General features: G+C 38.5%; 1 protein-coding gene across 1 annotated transcript in view; it reads left to right on the top strand.

Moving 5' to 3' along the window:
• The window catches only part of LOC137401583 (uncharacterized), a 61,385-nt gene that overhangs the window by 26,315 nt on the left and 13,613 nt on the right, over positions 1 to 21,457 (top strand). The window contains exons 7-11 of the mRNA XM_068088012.1: positions 1,331 to 1,455; positions 8,910 to 9,010; positions 18,352 to 18,446; positions 19,338 to 19,406; positions 20,669 to 20,829. Of these exons, the coding sequence (XP_067944113.1) occupies positions 1,331 to 1,455; positions 8,910 to 9,010; positions 18,352 to 18,446; positions 19,338 to 19,406; positions 20,669 to 20,829 (551 nt within the window). The remainder of the gene's footprint in view (positions 1 to 1,330; positions 1,456 to 8,909; positions 9,011 to 18,351; positions 18,447 to 19,337; positions 19,407 to 20,668; positions 20,830 to 21,457) is intronic.

Below are 21,457 nucleotides of genomic sequence, written 5' to 3'. Positions count from 1 at the left end.
ACTGCTTGTCAATAAGATTACAGAATATAAACAATGGCTTTCTATTTTTTAATCAATTTGCTATAATTTTACATCTACTGAGTCATACTAACAGAAAGCTAATTTTTTTGCATTTCATTTGAAGCCGAGTTTCAGTAGATTAATAGTAGCGATGCAAATCACTGTTAAAGTACTTTTCAATCTTTTCGCTTTGGGTAACAAAAAGTTGCACCTCGCCCTATTAAATCTCTGTTGTTTATTAATGGTATTAGCAGTAAATAATATTAACAATAACTTATAGATCAAAATTGACAACAATAAAGTTGAGGCTGTTTATTGTTGAGCCCCCTGTGTGTCTAGCGAATGGCACAACTACATTTAAGCTATGACCTGTGATTCCACGAGGCGATACATAAAATATCGTGTGTATTGAAGAATCACCCGTTCACTCAGTGTGCAGAATCGTGCCATGATAGATGTTTGGTCAACTCTCTCTGCTCAGGGGGATAGCAATGGCATCGCTCCGAAGTATCAAAACAGATGTAGTGTCATTGATATAGGTTGTATCTTGTCAAACAAGCTTTTACTACTAAACAATGGTTTACTTGCAACAAAATTCACATTACAATTATTTGGTATCAAAAAGTTCACCATGTCTTACTTTGTTGTGTTGTAGGTGCCAAATATGTGATTACAAGCTCTTAAAAGCTCAAAAACGAACAGTTAATTGCAGCCATCACGAAAACACCGTAGATTGGAATCCCTTTCCAAAATGGAGCAAATGGGACGTAGTTGAACACGATGGCTTCTGTTTACACTTTCATGCAACCTCATTCATCGAAATATTTTCACAAATATACTTCACGCATTCAATAAAACCATGTCTATTGTTCTTACACATCTACATATTTCATCATCATTGTAATGCTGTCACTTTCAGCACTGATATATCAAAACCTACCATAAAACTTTGTTTAATCTTTTAACCTTAGCTTGAAATGAGTACATATCCTCTGATAAACATGAGCAGCCTGTTGGTCACCTGCGCTAGTCGGAAAATCTGCAAAAATTGTTCGCGGCATTTGGCAGGAAGTATGGGTCACGTGATCAGATTACGACTAGATGATTAGACCAGACTGAAACAAAACTGCAAAGTAGCGAGCATCTATATTTAATACGGGCTTCTCGGTAAAACCCGAAGTGTTTGTCATAAACTAGTGCTATGAGACGTTTAATATTTAGCCTTTTATTGGCCATTAATATAACGTGTATAACATCTCTTGTCAAAACGATAACCACAATGTTTGAGTATGTCAGACAACGAATAACAAATATGGCTTTATAATTACAGTTTGCAGGTATCTCTGATGTTGCTATAGGTCTGAAAATAGGCCAAGGTCAATACCCTCCTATTCCACAAGAAAAGAGTAAACAGTTAAGGGACACCGTAGCATGGCTCCTTACTGTTAAAGAAGAGTAAGTAGTCTATGCCATGTTCTGTGCAAAAGGTTTTGCATACATCTAGACTTGCACTAAAATAGTTAGTCCAATTGCATGGCTTGGCTTTTTCTGTTTGTATCCTGTCCTATTTCGTTTTGCCTTTTGATGGGTTAAAAGCTACTGCGGCAAAATATTTATAAAAACTTAAGTTTTTATAAATATAAATAACATAGTAGTTTCGGTGCATTTCCGAAACTACTATGTTAAAACATGGAAATTTCACACAGGTTTGAACATAATGATAGTATTAACCTTGTGTATGTTTCTCACTAAAGGTTACTTGTAGATTGAGATGGTTGTCTTCTAATATACACACAAATATCTCTCACTATGGCGAAAAAACTTACTGTTAAGCTAGGTGGTAGCTGATACCATGACATAGCGGTACCATACTGAGACACTGAGCATCTTATGTTGTGGAAAAGAGCCCTTCTCACTAAGTTTACATCTTGATTAGTAGAAAATTGTTTGCACTTGTCATATGCCAAGTGTAACTTTTGCTGATAATTTTATGTAACTGCCATAAATTCCAATCAGATTGTTTTTTTAAATATTTGTTGATTTTTAATTGCTTTTTATTTAGATCTATAATTGACAGGTCGTGTGTGGTTGACAGGTCTGTCTTGTGTGGTTGACAGGTCTGTCTTGTGTGGTTGACAGGTCTGTCTTGTGTGGTTGACAGGTCTGTCTTGTGTGGTTGACAGGTCTGTCTTGTGTGGTTGACAGGTCTTTCTTGTGTGGTAAGGTTAGTGAACAATGCAGTATTTTTGTGTTTTTGTCCTACAATCATGCAGCGGCTTTTCTATTGATCTGTTATTGATCTTATCTGTTACCTTATCTTATCTGTTATCGGTAAATACTGGCACATTTATCAAAGGCAACCTTGAATTATTTGTTTTTTAAATATTGTAGTAATAATATTGTCATTGAAAAAGATTGGCTTTTTTACACAGTCATTTTGCATGTAAATGCTTTCAAGTGATTATTTTGTAAAAATAATGTTTTATATAGAACGTAAATTTGGGACACGAGCAACCATAACAATGAAAATTAGCAAGTTTTTCTAAGCACTAAGACCATTTCCGTCATTAGCAGAATTTTTCTGATACTCGCCAAATCGAATTTATATAAATTCATATGTATACATAACTGTATGTATACATATGAATATGTATATATAGTAACTAAAAACGAGTGCAAAAGCATATGAAAAGAGAACTACACTAAAAACCTAAGAGATAATTAGTGGAGTAAAGAATAATGGAAGAAATATTAGAAGTAAATTTTTAGTAAAAACGCTACAAATCTGTTTCATGCGATGCACTCTTCAGGCCCGGCTTGAAGAGTTGAATGAAAAGTTAGTCAAACTGCGTCTGAATGATATAATATATATATATTGTCCCACGACCAAACACGAGCGAAGCGATTGTTTGGGAGATTTATGATAAATGGATATGTGCACACAACTCATGAAAATTATTCATCAACGGCCGTCACAAACCCTTGTACCGAAATCTCATCAACAAATTTAACCATTTTTCAATGGAGTCGTTTAAGTATAATAACGATACAAAACACATATAAACCTATTTAAATATGTTACAAAGTCTTTATTATTTGTAGAAAATTTCCTAATCCTTATCCATCTGATCGGATTATACATAAATAGACAGATTAATTCGGCTTGAAATCGTTATTAAAACTTGACAAGCCTTATTTTTATCAAAATTCAGACCGGCAAACAAATCGCCGAGCGACAGAGAATGGAACCATTAAGTCCTGCGCATTTCACGAAAAAAACGTGCACGTTTCACCAGTCTATAGCATTGTCCAATTGCCGAAGGTTTCTGTGATCAACGTAGAAGTACTGAAAAGTAATCATTTCTTTTTTGCCGATTTCAAAGTAACTGCCATCTTGGACACTTGTGAGTACTATGGTATTCCAACTGATATCCAAAGCCGTGAAAGTAAAGGAAATGACAATGATATTTTTTTTAACGATTCTTATGAAATTATTACAATATTTAATTATAAGAATAATTATTCGGTTTTATAAGATTTAATTATAAGAATAAGCATTACAATTTACAAGATCGAAGTATATAGTGACCGATGTTGGGCAATATGTTTCTGTTATTATTTTTTCTAAATAATTTTGTTAAATAGATTTTCTAAAAATCTACATAAATATCACAACTTCTTGATATTGTTAGTTATGACGCTTTGAAATGTAAACAAAAGTGTGCACTGGTTTTCTATTATTAATTTCTGTATTAATAATATTGGTTATTCTAATAATATCAGTGCATTTTACTTCTAATATTGCATTTCTCCTATTGCAAGGGGAGAGATATAAAAATATAATCTTTTCCTTTCATTATTGCTGTTTGTTGTACATAATAACACCCACACCCAGTACATTACAGCTACCATTGCAGTTATCCTATTGCACTGCAGTGCCATTTGACTGCTAATATTGCATTTCTCAACCATCAGTATCCTTTCTTTTTTTCATTATCACTTTGGTCGTGGGCTGTATGACAGTGGGAATTTCTAGTCGTTAGAAATGTAAGTTTCATAAATGACAATAAAGAAAAAGCGCTCAAAGTGAATTATAGTATAATACTAGGTGAATGCCTGGTGCTGCACGGTTATTAATGTAATGGTACAGTAGTTGCCTGCCACTTGCCATTAGCCTGGCATATTGGCAATGACTAATTTGAGTAAGCTAGTATTGCTAAACTTACTAATAAGAGCCGTGGGAGCCAGCATAGATTGACATCGCGCCGTGATGCAGAGCGGTGTGTGTATTTTCTCCCACAGAGCGACACGTATCGCGTAATAAACCCATCAATCCCGCGTAGCTCAATGGTTTAGCATATCATTTGGTGAACGAGAGGTTCTGAGATCAAATCTTCTGCGATATGGACTCTTCATTCCAAGATTTTAACAGCTATAGCTGGACAGGCAGACATTTGAACAGATGACAAATTTTGAGATATATATATATGTTGAGCATATAGACATTTTCTCCAATTTCCCCAACATGTTTACAACATGTTCACATTATATAAAAAAAATTGTTTCCTCACCCCGGTTAACCCGTATGGGTGGTAGTTTCTGCTCTAACTCGGGTCTCCTACCGGAGACCTGGGAGTTTGAGCACTCGCCTCAAGATCTTAACCGTTCCCAATAGCGCACTTTTCTGCAACTCACCTGAGTTGATTGTTGTTGGTATTTGGGCAAGCCACATTTTATGCGCCGGTGTTATTGCACCCAATGCCCCAATGACTACTGGGATTACAGTTGTTCTTACATCCAAGCATTTTTCAATCTCTTCTCCAAGAGGGAGATATTTCTCTACCTTTTCTTTTTCTTTGCTGTCTATATTGTAGTCATTGGGTACTGCTATATCTATTATAGTAGCTCTCTTGTTCTCCTTGTCCACCACCACTATATCTGGTTGGTTGGCTAGGACATGCTTGTCAGTCCGGATGTAGAAGTCCCAGAGGATCTTAGCGCGATCATTTTCATTGACCTTACCAGGAGTTTCCCACCAGTGTTGTGGTTTATTAAGGCCATACTCGTCACATAGACTTCTATACACAACACCTGCGACATGATTATGCCGCTCAGTGTATGCATTTCCTGTTAGCTGCTTGCATCCACTGATGATGTGTTGGATGGTCTCAGGTGCATCTTTGCACAGTCTGCATCTAGGATCGTCTCTAGTGTGATAGATTTTTGTTTGGAGTTGCCTTGTTGGGAGCACTTGCTCCTGGGCTGCCATGATTAGCGACTCTGTATTGGCCGTTAGGTTTCCTTTGTTCAGCCACATATATGTCTGGTGAAGATCGCCAACCTTAGATATTTGTCGGTGGTAAGCACCATGAAGAGGTTTCGTGTGCCAGTCAATTTCCTCATCATCAGGGCGAAGGTCCATTGTAAGAGCAGCCGATTGAAATTCAGCTAGCAACTTATCCGAAGTGGCCATAGAGGCTGCATAGGCTTTGATGCTTTGCTCTTCCTCCTTCACTGTCTGCTGTACAGTTTTGAGTCCCCTACCGCCATCTTTCCTATCGAGATACAATCTCGTAGTATCAGATTTTGGGTGGAGTGCTCCATGCATGGTCAGCAGTTTACGAGTTGTTATATCTGTTTCCTTGATGGCTTCCTCAGTCCACTTTATTATGCCTGCTGGATATCTTATTACTGGCAGTGCGTAGGTATTTATTGCCATGACTTGGTTCTTGGCATTGAGCTGGCTCCGTAGGACCTGCCGAAGGCGTTTTTTGTATTCAGTAATGGCTTTGTGACATACCTCGGCTTCGTGGTTGATGTTGCTTTGCATAATCTCCAAGTACTTGTACCCTTCTTCTATATCTTTGATGATATCATTTGGCATTCTTAGGCCATCTGTGAGCATAGAATGGTTTTTCTTAAGAATTAGCCTTCCACATTTCTCAATACCTAAGGTCATTCCGATGTCCTTGCTGTATACCTGCATGAGGTGTATTAGCGAATCAATGTCCCTTTCTTTGTTAGCGTACAACTTGATGTCATCCATGTAGAAGAGGTGGTTTATCTTGGTGCCACTCTTAAACTGGTACCCATAGTGAGACTTCTCCAGCATATTGCTTAGAGGGTTTAGGCATATGCAGAAGAGCAGCAGTGATAAGGAGTCACCTTGATAAATGCCTCGCTTAATTTTTACACTCGCCAGCTTTTTGCCATTAGCCTCCAGTTCCGTCTTCCATTTGGTCATTGACATCTTGATGAATGCCACAAGAGCAGGGTGAACATTGTACATATTGAGACACTCAAGTAACCAACTATGGGAATTAAGTCATAGGCCTTTTTGTAGTCGATCCAAGCCATGGCAAGGTTGGTATGCCTTCTCCTGCTGTCTTGACAGACCGTCCGATCCACCAGTAACTGATGTTTAGCTCCTCGGGTGTTGCGCCCAATTCCTTTCTGAGCACTGGTCATATAGCGACCCATGTGCTCTTCCAGTTTGTCTGCAACTATTCTTGAGAGCAGTTTCCAGGTGGTGGGCAAGGGCGTTATTGGTCGATAATTCTTGGAAATCGGCCCCTGCTTTGGATCTTTTATCAGAAGTACAGTTCGTCCTTTGGTCAGCCATTCCGGATGGTCGCCTTCTTCTATTAGGCATTCCATCTGCTTAGCCATTCTAGTGTGAAGTGATGTCAATTTCTTTAACCAGAAGGCTTGAATCATGTCATGACCAGGTGCTGCCCAGTTCTTCATACGCTGCACTCTGCACTTGATGTCTTCTTTGCTGATGGTGAGTCCTTGCTGAACCACAGTGTGTTGGTAGCTCTCTTTAAGCCTCTTCAGCCAATTTGCACTGGTGTTATGAGTAGTCTCTTTCTCCCAGATGTCCTTCCAGAACTATATATATATGTATTATACATACATATATATATATATATTATACATATATATATCATACATATATATACTAGAAATTCCACTGTCATACAGCCCACGACCAAAGTGATATTGGAAAAAAGAAAGGGTACTGTTGGTTGAGAAATGCAATATTAGCAGTCAAATGGCACTTCAGTGCAATTGGAAAAAAGAAAGGGTACTGATGGTTGAGAAATGCAATATTAGCAGTCAAATGGCACTGCAGTGCAATAGGATAACTGCAATGGTAGCTGTAATGTACTGGGTGTGGGTGTTATTATATACAACAAACAGCAATAATGAATGGAAAAGAGTATATGTTTATATCTCTCCTCCTGCAATAGGAGAAATGCAATATTGGCCAATATTAGAAGTAAAATGCACTGATATTATTAGAATAACCAATATTATTAATATAGTAATACAGTAATAATAGAAAACCAATGCACAATTTTGTTTACATTTAAAAACGTCATAGCTAACAATGTCAAGAAGTATCAAGAAGAATATCCAAACTTATAATTAATTACCGTAATAATCTCATAAGAATCGTTAGAAAAAACTATCATCGTCATTTCCTTTACTTACACTGCGTTGGACATCAGTTAGAATACCAAAGTACTCAAAATTGTCTAAAATGTCAGTTACTTTGAAATCGGCAAAAATGAAACGATTTCAGTACTCCTACATTAGTTACAGAAACCTTCGGCAATTCGAAAATGCTATAGACTGGTGAAATGTGCACGTTATTCTTTCGTGAAATGCGCACGAGTTAATCGTTTTATTCTCTGTCGCTCGGCGTTTCAATTTCCGGTCTTAACTTTTATAAAAGTGAGGCTTAGCAAGTTTTAATAACGATTTTCGTCCAAATAAATCTGTCCATTTGTGTATAATCCGATCAGATGGGTAAGTTTTAAGATAATAACGACGGTTTACAAAGACTTGGTAACATATTTAAATAGGCTTATATGTGTTTTGTATCGTTATTATACTTTAACTAATCTACAAAACGATGGTTAAATTTGTTAATGAAACTTCGAGACAAGGGTTCGTCTCATTGTTGATGAATAATTTTCGGAGGTTGTGTGCACATGTGCATTAATCATAAATCTCCCAACCAATCGCTTCGCTCGTGTTTGGTCGTGGGATTATACATATATCATATACATTTTGCCCTAACTCGGGTCTCTGGCAGGAGACCCGAGTTAGAGCAGAAATTCTCACCCATACGGGTTGACTGGGGTGAGGAAACAATTTTTGTTTGTTATATATATATCTATAGAAATATATAGGGGAAATTGAAAATTGAGATATATTGCTATAGAGATATATATATGTATATAATGTAAACATGTTGTATACGACAAATTTTGAGATATACGTATATTGTTTATCTCTAAACCTCTAAGTTTTGTCATCTGTCTGTTCAGATATCTGCCCGTCTAGTTATAGCCATTAAAATCTGGGAATGAAAAGCTTGATTTGTGCAGGATTGGAACTTACGAAGATTTCGATCGCAATTTTCTAAACGTCATAAATTTTCGCAGTCGGTGTGATTATTGACGAAATTGCGGATGTGCTACTCGCCAAAATCCCTCCCACAACGCATGAAAGAGATGTTCAGCCTTGAACGGTGTAGGTGTAGTGAAAACGAATACGAGAACGTGTACATGTGGTTAATAGAATTCTAGCCAATGACAAAATTAAAGTTTAGTTTCATAAAATACATACTTCCACCATTAACTACGAACAAAATCTTTTTGTTTAACTTTCGGCTTTTACATGATTTCTTCCAATTAAAATTAAATCTTATGTCAGATCTATTTAAACATCTTTGTTTGTATGAATATTGCCTATTTTTAATTACACAACCACGCCTTTCTGGTGACCAGACTATTCACTTGAAGAAAACCTTTTTTAGAGCAAAGATTATAAAGAATCAATCCCTTATAAAGAATTAATGTTCAAAGCATGAAAGTTCAGTGACTGAGATTTTGTAGGGATCGACCAAGCATTGGGGAGGTTCTGGCCAATCCCGTAGTGAGTGTCTACACTAACCCTACCGATAGGCTCTGGAAAGTCTATAAGCTGAAATGGACGAGTGAGTAATTCTCTTGCGCTATCTTTCAGTCAACACTGTGAATTCTTTCTCTAAATCAGAAAATCATGCATATTTGCTTGAAAAATTCCTTGGGAGACCTTTGGGAAATAAGGAAATAAAAGTCTACCAATCACCGAGCTATAATAGGTTTATAACGCGATTGTCACTGGATTATTCATACTATACTTTGTATTGTAAGTCATTGTATTACGATCACTGAAATAATCAATCAATCAGAAGTTAGATTGAGTTCTGGTCCGCGTTCATTGTTGGTAAATCATCATCATCCTTTTTTCAAGCTTAGAAAATTATATCACTAATATGAATATAGGAATATGAGCAGATTTAGATATATTTAATAAAAGTTTAAAAACTTCCTATCATTGGACAAGTTGTCTAGTGATACTGACACACATTGACAAGGATGGCCCAGGGTTCAAAGGGTTAATGAAGCCTGTTTAAACTTCCTATCATTGGACAAGTTGTCTAGTGATACTGACACACATTGACAAGGATGGCCCAGGGTTCAAAGGGTTAATGAAGCCTGTTTAAACTTCCTATCATTGGACAAGTTGTCTAGTGATACTGACACACATTGATAAGGACAGCCAGGGTTCAAAGGGTTAATGAAGCCTGTTTAAACTTCCTATCATTGGACAAGTTGTCTAGTGATACTGACCCACATTGACAAGGATGGCCCAGGGTTCAAAGGGTTAATGAAGCCTGTTTAAACTTCCTATCATTGGACAAGTTGTCTAGTGATACTGACACACATTGATAAGGATGGCCCAGGGTTCAAAGGGTTAATGAAGCCTGTTTAAACTTCCTATCATTGGACAAGTTGTCTAGGGATACTGACCCACATTGACAAGGATGGCCCAGGGTTCAAAGGGTTAATGAAGCCTGTTTAAACTTCCTATCATTGGACAAGGTGTCTAGGGATACTGACACACATTGATAAGGATGGCCCAGGGTTCAAAGGGTTAATGAAGCCTGTTTAAACTTCCTATCATTGGACAAGTTGTCTAGGGATACTGACACACATTGACAAGGATGGCCCAGGGTTCAAAGTGTTAATGAAGCCTGTTTAAACATCCTATCAATGGACAAGGTGTCTAGCGATACTGACACACATTGATAAGGATGGCCCAGGGTTCAAAGGGTTAATGAAGCCTGTTTAAACTTCCTATCATTGGACAAGTTGTCTAGTGATACTGACACACATTGACAAGGACGGTCCAGGGTTCAAAGGGTTAATGAAGCCTGTTTAAACTTCCTATCATTGGACAAGTTGTCTAGTGATACTGACACACATTGATAAGGATGGCCCAGGGTTCAAAGGGTTAATGAAGCCTGTTTAAACTTCCTATCATTGGACAAGTTGTCTAGGGATACTGACACACATTGATAAGGACAGCCAGGGTTCAAAGGGTTAATGAAGCCTGTTTAAACTTCCTATCATTGGACAAGTTGTCTAGGGATACTGACACACATTGATAAGGACAGCCAGGGTTCAAAGGGTTAATGATGCCTGTTTAAACTTCCTATCATTGGACAAGTTGTCTAGGGATACTGACACACATTGACAAGGATGGCCCAGGGTTCAAAGTGTTAATGAAGCCTGTTTAAACTTCCTATCATTGGACAAGTTGTCTAGCGATACTGACACACATTGATAAGGATGGCCCAGGGTTCAAAGGGTTAATGAAGCCTGTTTAAACTTCCTATCATTGGACAAGTTGTCTAGTGATACTGACACACATTGATAAGGATGGCCCAGGGTTCAAAGGGTTAATGAAGCCTGTTTAAACTTCCTATCATTGGACAAGTTGTCTAGTGATACTGACACACATTGATAAGGACAGCCAGGGTTCAAAGGGTTAATGAAGCCTGTTTAAACTTCCTATCAATGGACAAGGTGTCTAGTGATACTGACACACATTGATAAGGACAGCCAGGGTTCAAAGGGTTAATGAAGCCTGTTTAAACTTCCTATCATTGGACAAGTTGTCTAGGGATACTGACACACATTGATAAGGATGGCCCAGGGTTCAAAGGGTTAATGAAGCCTGTTTAAACTTCCTATCATTGGACAAGTTGTCTAGCGATACTGACACACATTGATAAGGACAGCCAGGGTTCAAAGGGTTAATGAAGCCTGTTTAAACTTCCTATCAATGGACAAGTTGTCTAGCGATACTGACACACATTGATAAGGATGGCCCAGGGTTCAAAGGGTTAATGAAGCCTGTTTAAACTTCCTATCATTGGACAAGTTGTCTAGCGATACTGACACACATTGATAAGGACAGCCAGGGTTCAAAGGGTTAATGAAGCCTGTTTAAACTTCCTATCAATGGACAAGTTGTCTAGCGATACTGACACACATTGATAAGGATGGCCCAGGGTTCAAAGGGTTAATGAAGCCTGTTTAAACTTCCTATCATTGGACAAGTTGTCTAGCGATACTGACACACATTGATAAGGATGGCCCAGGGTTCAAAGGGTTAATGAAGCCTGTTTAAACTTCCTATCATTGGACAAGTTGTCTAGCGATACTGACACACATTGATAAGGATGGCCCAGGGTTCAAAGGGTTAATGAAGCCTGTTTAAACTTCCTATCATTGGACAAGTTGTCTAGTGATACTGACACACATTGATAAGGACAGCCAGGGTTCAAAGGGTTAATGAAGCCTGTTTAAACTTCCTATCAATGGACAAGGTGTCTAGTGATACTGACACACATTGATAAGGACAGCCAGGGTTCAAAGGGTTAATGAAGCCTGTTTAAACTTCCTATCATTGGACAAGTTGTCTAGGGATACTGACACACATTGATAAGGATGGCCCAGGGTTCAAAGGGTTAATGAAGCCTGTTTAAACTTCCTATCATTGGACAAGTTGTCTAGCGATACTGACACACATTGATAAGGACAGCCAGGGTTCAAAGGGTTAATGAAGCCTGTTTAAACTTCCTATCAATGGACAAGTTGTCTAGCGATACTGACACACATTGATAAGGATGGCCCAGGGTTCAAAGGGTTAATGAAGCCTGTTTAAACTTCCTATCATTGGACAAGTTGTCTAGCGATACTGACACACATTGATAAGGACAGCCAGGGTTCAAAGGGTTAATGAAGCCTGTTTAAACTTCCTATCAATGGACAAGTTGTCTAGCGATACTGACACACATTGATAAGGATGGCCCAGGGTTCAAAGGGTTAATGAAGCCTGTTTAAACTTCCTATCAATGGACAAGTTGTCTAGGGATACTGACACACATTGATAAGGACAGCCAGGGTTCAAAGGGTTAATGAAGCCTGTTTAAACTTCCTATCAATGGACAAGTTGTCTAGCGATACTGACACACATTGATAAGGACAGCCAGGGTTCAAAGGGTTAATGAAGCCTGTTTAAACTTCCTATCATTGGACAAGTTGTCTAGGGATACTGACACACATTGATAAGGACAGCCAGGGTTCAAAGGGTTAATGAAGCCTGTTTAAACTTCCTATCAATGGACAAGGTGTCTAGGGATACTGACACACATTGATAAGGACAGCCAGGGTTCAAAGGGTTAATGAAGCCTGTTTAAACTTCCTATCATTGGACAAGTTGTCTAGGGATACTGACACACATTGATAAGGACAGCCAGGGTTCAAAGGGTTAATGAAGCCTGTTTAAACTTCCTATCAATGGACAAGGTGTCTAGCGATACTGACACACATTGACAAGGATGGCCCAGGGTTCAAAGGGTTAATGAAGCCTGTTTAAACTTCCTATCATTGGACAAGTTGTCTAGCGATACTGACACACATTGATAAGGACAGCCAGGGTTCAAAGGGTTAATGAAGCCTGTTTAAACTTCCTATCATTGGACAAGTTGTCTAGGGATACTGACACACATTGATAAGGACAGCCAGGGTTCAAAGGGTTAATGAAGCCTGTTTAAACTTCCTATCATTGGACAAGGTGTCTAGCGATACTGACACACATTGACAAGGATGGCCCAGGGTTCAAAGGGTTAATGAAGCCTGTTTAAACTTCCTATCATTGGACAAGTTGTCTAGTGATACTGACACACATTGATAAGGATGGCCCAGGGTTCAAAGGGTTAATGATGCCTGTTTAAACTTCCTATCATTGGACAAGTTGTCTAGTGATACTGACACACATTGACAAGGATGGCCCAGGGTTCAAAGTGTTAATGAAGCCTGTTTAAACTTCCTATCATTGGACAAGGTGTCTAGCGATACTGACACACATTGACAAGGATGGCCCAGGGTTCAAAGGGTTAATGAAGCCTGTTTAAACATCCTATCATTGGACAAGTTGTCTAGCGATACTGACACACATTGATAAGGATGGCCAGGGTTCAAAGGGTTAATGAAGCCTGTTTAAACTTCCTATCATTGGACAAGTTGTCTAGTGATACTGACACACATTGATAAGGACAGCCAGGGTTCAAAGGGTTAATGAAGCCTGTTTAAACTTCCTATCATTGGACAAGTTGTCTAGTGATACTGACACACATTGATAAGGACAGCCAGGGTTCAAAGGGTTAATGAAGCCTGTTTAAACTTCCTATCATTGGACAAGTTGTCTAGGGATACTGACACACATTGATAAGGATGGCCCAGGGTTCAAAGGGTTAATGAAGCCTGTTTAAACATCCTATCATTGGACAAGTTGTCTAGTGATACTGACACACATTGATAAGGATGGCCCAGGGTTCAAAGGGTTAATGAAGCCTGTTTAAACATCCTATCATTGGACAAGTTGTCTAGTGATACTGACACACATTGACAAGGATGGCCCAGGGTTCAAAGGGTTAATGAAGCCTGTTTAAACATCCTATCATTGGACAAGTTGTCTAGTGATACTGACACACATTGATAAGGACAGCCAGGGTTCGAAGGGTTAATGAAGCCTGTTTAAACTTCCTATCATTGGACAAGTTGTCTAGTGATACTGACACACATTGACAAGGATGGCCCAGGGTTCAAAGGGTTAATGAAGCCTGTTTAAACTTCCTATCATTGGACAAGTTGTCTAGTGATACTGACACACATTGACAAGGATGGCCCAGGGTTCAAAGGGTTAATGAAGCCTGTTTAAACTTCCTATCATTGGACAAGTTGTCTAGTGATACTGACACACATTGACAAGGATGGCCCAGGGTTCAAAGGGTTAATGAAGCCTGTTTAAACTTCCTATCATTGGACAAGTTGTCTAGTGATACTGACACACATTGACAAGGATGGCCCAGGGTTCAAAGGGTTAATGAAGCCTGTTTAAACTTCCTATCATTGGACAAGTTGTCTAGGGATACTGACACACATTGATAAGGATGGCCCAGGGTTCAAAGGGTTAATGAAGCCTGTTTAAACATCCTATCATTGGACAAGTTGTCTAGTGATACTGACACACATTGATAAGGACAGCCAGGGTTCGAAGGGTTAATGAAGCCTGTTTAAACTTCCTATCATTGGACAAGTTGTCTAGTGATACTGACACACATTGACAAGGATGGCCCAGGGTTCAAAGGGTTAATGATGCCTGTTTAAACTTCCTATCATTGGACAAGTTGTCTAGTGATACTGACACACATTGATAAGGACAGCCAGGGTTCAAAGGGTTAATGAAGCCTGTTTAAACTTCCTATCATTGGACAAGTTGTCTAGTGATACTGACACACATTGACAAGGATGGCCCAGGGTTCAAAGGGTTAATGAAGCCTGTTTAAACTTCCTATCATTGGACAAGTTGTCTAGTGATACTGACACACATTGATAAGGACAGCCAGGGTTCAAAGGGTTAATGATGCCTGTTTAAACTTCCTATCATTGGACAAGTTGTCTAGTGATACTGACACACATTGATAAGGACAGCCAGGGTTCAAAGGGTTAATGAAGCCTGTTTAAACTTCCTATCATTGGACAAGTTGTCTAGTGATACTGACACACATTGACAAGGATGGCCCAGGGTTCAAAGGGTTAATGAAGCCTGTTTAAACTTCCTATCATTGGACAAGTTGTCTAGTGATACTGACACACATTGATAAGGACAGCCAGGGTTCAAAGGGTTAATGATGCCTGTTTAAACTTCCTATCATTGGACAAGTTGTCTAGTGATACTGACACACATTGATAAGGACAGCCAGGGTTCAAAGGGTTAATGAAGCCTGTTTAAACTTCCTATCATTGGACAAGTTGTCTAGTGATACTGACACACATTGATAAGGATGGCCCAGGGTTCAAAGGGTTAATGAAGCCTGTTTAAACTTCCTATCATTGGACAAGGTGTCTAGCGATACTGACACACATTGACAAGGATGGCCCAGGGTTCAAAGGGTTAATGATGCCTGTTTAAACTTCCTATCATTGGACAAGTTGTCTAGTGATACTGACACACATTGATAAGGATGGCCAGGGTTCAAAGGGTTAATGATGCCTGTTTAAACTTCCTATCATTGGACAAGTTGTCTAGGGATACTGACCCACATTGACAAGGATGGCCCAGGGTTCAAAGGGTTAATGATGCCTGTTTAAACTTCCTATCATTGGACAAGTTGTCTAGGGATACTGACACACATTGATAAGGACAGCCAGGGTTCAAAGGGTTAATGAAGCCTGTTTAAACTTCCTATCATTGGACAAGTTGTCTAGGGATACTGACACACATTGATAAGGATGGCCCAGGGTTCAAAGGGTTAATGAAGCCTGTTTAAACTTCCTATCATTGGACAAGTTGTCTAGGGATACTGACACACATTGATAACGATGGCCCAGGGTTCAAAGGGTTAATGATGCCTGTTTAAACTTCCTATCATTGGACAAGTTGTCTAGGGATACTGACCCACATTGACAAGGATGGCCCAGGGTTCAAAGGGTTAATGATGCCTGTTTAAACTTCCTATCATTGGACAAGTTGTCTAGGGATACTGACACACATTGATAAGGACAGCCAGGGTTCAAAGGGTTAATGAAGCCTGTTTAAACTTCCTATCATTGGACAAGTTGTCTAGGGATACTGACACACATTGATAAGGATGGCCCAGGGTTCAAAGGGTTAATGATGCCTGTTTAAACTTCCTATCATTGGACAAGTTGTCTAGGGATACTGACACACATTGATAAGGATGGCCCAGGGTTCAAAGGGTTAATGAAGCCTGTTTAAACTTCCTATCATTGGACAAGTTGTCTAGCGATACTGACACACATTGATAAGGACAGCCAGGGTTCGAAGGGTTAATGAAGCCTGTTTAAACTTCCTATCATTGGACAAGTTGTCTAGTGATACTGACACACATTGACAAGGATGGCCCAGGGTTCAAAGGGTTAATGAAGCCTGTTTAAACTTCCTATCATTGGACAAGTTGTCTAGCGATACTGACACACATTGATAAGGACAGCCAGGGTTCAAAGGGTTAATGAAGCCTGTTTAAACTTCCTATCATTGGACAAGTTGTCTAGTGATACTGACACACATTGATAAGGACAGCCAGGGTTCAAAGGGTTAATGAAGCCTGTTTAAACCATAACTGCCACGAACAACTTTTATCGTATTTACTAGGTAAATCAGACATGCTGATTCCGATTTTGTAATCAAAATAAAGATTAGGCCACTAACTTTCAGAGTAATAAAGGATTTTTTATAGCGTTTTAATATCGGTCTCGAAAACAACACGATCGGCATAACAAGCTCCGCCCATAAATACTTGACGTAACCTAGCTTTTTAGGAACAGAAGTTACGTAGAGATGTTTAGACCGATTTAGAATAATAGAGATGGGTGTTTTAAAATCTATTAATATCTAAATCCAGCTTTAAAAATAATATCAGTCTTTTCTGAAAGGTAGATAAGCTATTTAGCATTGCATATTTAAAAAGCGCGATAACAACGCTAGCTCGTGATAAAACCGCGCTTTTTGAGCTCATTTTTCTCGGCGTCCAGCCCATTTAAACGTCATGTAACAAGCTGCGAGCAATTTTAAATAGTTTATATCCCTTTCATAAAAAACTGAAATTATTTTACAGGCTGGATTTAGATAATAATGGGTTTTAAGACACCCATCTCTATTATTCTAAATCGGACTAAACTTTCCTAACTTCCGTTTCTGAAAAAGCTAGGTTTCGTCACATATTTATGGGCGGAGCTTGTAATGCCGATTGTGTTGTTTTTGAAACGGATATTGAAACGCTTTAAAAAAGCCTAAATGACTTTGAAGGTTAGTGGACTAATCTTTATTTTGAGTACAAAATCGAAATCAGCGTGTCTGATTTACTTAGTAAATACAATAAAAGTTGTTCGTGACAGTTATGGTTTAAACTTCCTATCGTTGGACAAGTTGTCTAGTGATACTGACACACATTGATAAGGACAACCAGGGTTCAAAAGGTTAATGATACCTGTTTAATGCTGTAAATTGTTGAGGGATAATAAACAGTCTAATTACTGATGCAGTATTACATTTCAGTGAGTGGATAATTGTTGGATTACGTCGCAGGAAGTCGGTTCGGCTAACGAATCCACCCAAGTTTTATTCTTTACTTCATGCCATAGACATATAAATAACTAATGACTTATGATGAATTATTGCCATGCTTTTAGGATTCATTGATGTCAATTGTATGGTTTAAACGGTAAGGTAAGTTTATTATTGGTTTCGGTGTTGTTTCATAGCAGTTACTATTGTTTGTGAAATTGAGTTGCTATTCTACTAACACTGTCTGAAGAAATGATCACATCTTATGGAGGTCCTGTTGGGTCATGTTCAGGGGAGACAATCTGTTGTTAAGAATTCTTTTATAATTTTTTTTTAATTTTACTATCTTTTTCTGGCTGGGTGCTTTTTGCTTTGCTTTTGCTATCACTTTTAGCTCGTCCATTTTAAACCTTTTCAAACTGATCCGATTGAAAAGACCGAGCAATGCTGTTTTCTCATATTTCAAAGCTGAAACCTGCTCAGAGTTCTGCTCGTATCTCAACTTTCTCGTATGTCGGGGCACTCGTATGTCTAAGTATGACTGTATATTTATTTTTTGTTATGTTTTCACTAATTGATGAAATAAAACACACCCACACACATATATCCGCGCGCAAACACTGTAGATGTAAATAGAGGTGCATGTCCTTCTACATGTACATGTCTTTCTACATGTGCATGTCCTTATACATGTGCATGTCCTTTTACATGTGCAGCTCTGACTTTACATACTATTATGGACAAAGCAGTGTTTGTTTCAGAATACAACTTTTCTCTAACTTCTTTTATATCTCACTTGTTGAATGATGAATCTTTATCTTTGTGTAATTGTTTTCTGTTCACATCGTGCAGGCACTTCCCTCTTGGATGGGAAAAATCGACGGGTTCTCGAGAAGGTCCATGATAAAAGGCGGGATGACCAGATGCGATACGAGGGTATCGCTGAGGTGAGTTAGAGTTGACTCTTTAGGAACTGAGCTAAGATAGAGTTCACCTTGAAACTCAAACTTTATTTAACTCAAAAATCTCACCAGCCATTCAATGGTACTAGTTGGCTCGCTACTTTAGTAAAATTATGGTACTTGCTGAGAGCATCTCATGTAATCAACCTTAAAGGTTGACTTGCAACAAAATTCACATTACAGTTATTTGGTATCAAAAGATTCACCATGTCTTACTCTGTTGTGTTGTAGGTGCCAAATATGTGGGAATGTGATTACAAGCTCTTAAAAGTTCAAAAACGAAAAGCCGCCGTAGACTGAAATCTCTTTATTTCTCTGACGAAGCCATGAAATTTATTTATTGTCTTGTCACAGATGTTCTCACGTGAATTGAAAGGCCAATAAAAAGTTCAATATAAAGCTTATCGTAGCACTAGTTTATGACAAACATTTCGGGTTTTACCGAAGACCCCATATCAAATATAGATGCTCGCTATTTTACAGTTTTGTTTCGGCCTAGTCTAATTGGCAAGTCGTAATCTGATCATGTGACCCAATACTTCGCAAATAATTTTTGCAGCACTTTTCGATTATCACAGGTGACCAACAGGCTCGGCATGATTATCAGACAATGATATGTACTCCTTCGAGCTTTTAAGAGCTTGTAATCACATTCCCACATGTTTGGCACCTACAACACAACAGAGTAAGACATGGTGAATCTTTTGGTACCAAATAACTGTAATGTGAATTTTGTTGCAAGTCAACCTTTAATGTGTATTTCTTATCCAACACCTTTAGCAGAAATCATGGAGTTTACTTACTTATCTCTAGTTTACTTTACATCGGTTATTTGTTGCACCTAAGATTGGAAGGTTTTTCACTAATCACTTTTAGCTAATGACGGAGATTCTCTTTGAGAAGATGCATGATTGTGGACTGGTGAAACTTCCTGTGCCAAAAAGGGTAAATATTATCAGATCTCTACAATCCAATCTCGACTTGCTCTCACATTAGCCTATGCATTATTTGGCTTATTACAAGAATGTTGAGCAGGTATTTGTCTCAACATGCAGAATAATTTCTAACATACAAAACTTGTATGCTCTTTGAAACATTATAATTTTGTAAGTCAGTTCATACATGTATGTACACAGTTCTCCTTTAGATAGTTCAGTTTTAAATTTATCGAATATTTTCTCGAATAATAACTTTCTCTTTAGCTAGCTAGCAGTTTTCTGCATTGCACCAGCATTTTTTCTTTTAAACCAGAAGAAAAATCGGACAGGACTAGACAACCTTCTTTAGCCTGCTAAAAAATCCATTTTATTACGTATTAAATTAATCTTCAAGTGAACAGCAACATAATTAGCATTGATACGTTTTTGTCTCCTCTCTGCTTTATTTGCTACAATATACCAGCTAAAGTCACGTTACTCCAAAGGTATACTACTATACATCCTGTATAGTAAATAAAATTTCATTTTTCTTTTCGGTAGCCGTTAAATGGTCAGGTGTGTGAGAGGCCGCTTTCGATAACTGCATCGCTCGGCCTTATTGAATTCTGGTTGAAAAAGGTTTCAACAAGACACGCTAAATTTTATAATGAAAGTGAAGACAGAAACCTATGAAGGATAAAACTTCGTGATAACAGTTGAAATTCATTAAAATAGTTCAAAATACATACTAAAACTTGGTTTTAAGGATGAGTTTGGCAAGCTAAACTTATTTGAAGTGAATTCAACGGTTATGTTATGCGTACCTTTTGAAGGTGAGAACTTGTTACCGTACGATCTGCATTTGGTACACAGATTACAATTTTACAGTATTGCAGATTATAATCACTAGGTGCACTTAATACAATACAGTTACTGTAGGTAACTATAGTTACTAAAGTTAACATACTATTTTGTTACTAATTTTCAATACATACAGCATTTTTATAAAATTTTGGACGATTTTTTCCTTTTTTTCATTTAATAGTTACAATGGTTTCTATACCCGGACATACAATTTTTTCACCTTACGATGCCAGCCTTGGAATGGATTAACATCATATCTCAAGGGTGCACTGTATATTAGTGGCTTTTAAGTTGCATTTAATTTTATCTTTAATTCTTCTCAAGAACATCGACTGATGGTTTATCTTCATGTCACCACCGCATGTGTTTCAGCTTATTTTAAATTAAGATAGAGTTCTCTGATCATAAACAAGTTTGTAATTCTAGGATCCATCTGATCCATGTGGAAAAGATGCTTTGCCAGATTTCAACCACCCGGGTACGGTGATCTTTGCTTCCAAAGACTACAAAACAGCTGCCAAGCTGCTTGTGCTGGTTCATGGTGGAGGAGAACGAATGGGAACAAAAGCTGGCCAGTGGGCTAGGAGGTGTGTTGATAAACCATTCATAACTTAAAACACGATTCTTTTGCAAAAATTGATGAGTGAGTTGTGCCATGGAAACTGCCTTAAGCCTGGTTCCCATATCGATTGCGAGACTTCGGCGGTAACATGCGCAGCAAAACGCTTGCGATGCTAGGCTCGCGGATCTGTTCACATAAAAGCCACATCGTTAATAATATTGTAAACATAATTGCGTAATCAAATAAAATGTTCGCTCGCCATGTCGTTCCTATAATGGTGACCTTTACCCGTACAGCGCATTTCTGGAAGGTTTTGGCTGCGGCCGTTTGCGAAATTTGAACAGCGTTAAACTATTGCGATGCCACCAGCAATTACCGGCAGTACCCGGCGCATACGTTCCCATTTCATCGCTAATAACCTGTGTGCTGTCGCCGGTGCTTTGCAACGTATATGGGAACCAGGCTTTAGGGACCAGCAGTGTCACACTTGTGCTTGAGCATGATTAATGCCATAAGAAGTACAGTTTTTTCTTCTAATCCGTTATGGTCTGTTTTGTCCTTGACCTCCTAAAGATACAGCCATCGCTGTAGTAGAGCGCCTCGTGTAAACATGATCTGCTTGTCGACTCAGTGTAGAGCTTCAGGACTAGTGC

Source organism: Watersipora subatra, chromosome 8 (genome assembly GCF_963576615.1).
Source record: "Watersipora subatra chromosome 8, tzWatSuba1.1, whole genome shotgun sequence".
Classification (NCBI taxonomy): Eukaryota; Metazoa; Bryozoa; class Gymnolaemata; order Cheilostomatida; family Watersiporidae; genus Watersipora; species Watersipora subatra.
Note: the sequence above shows the minus strand (reverse complement) of the source record. Positions and strands in the feature narration are given on the sequence as shown.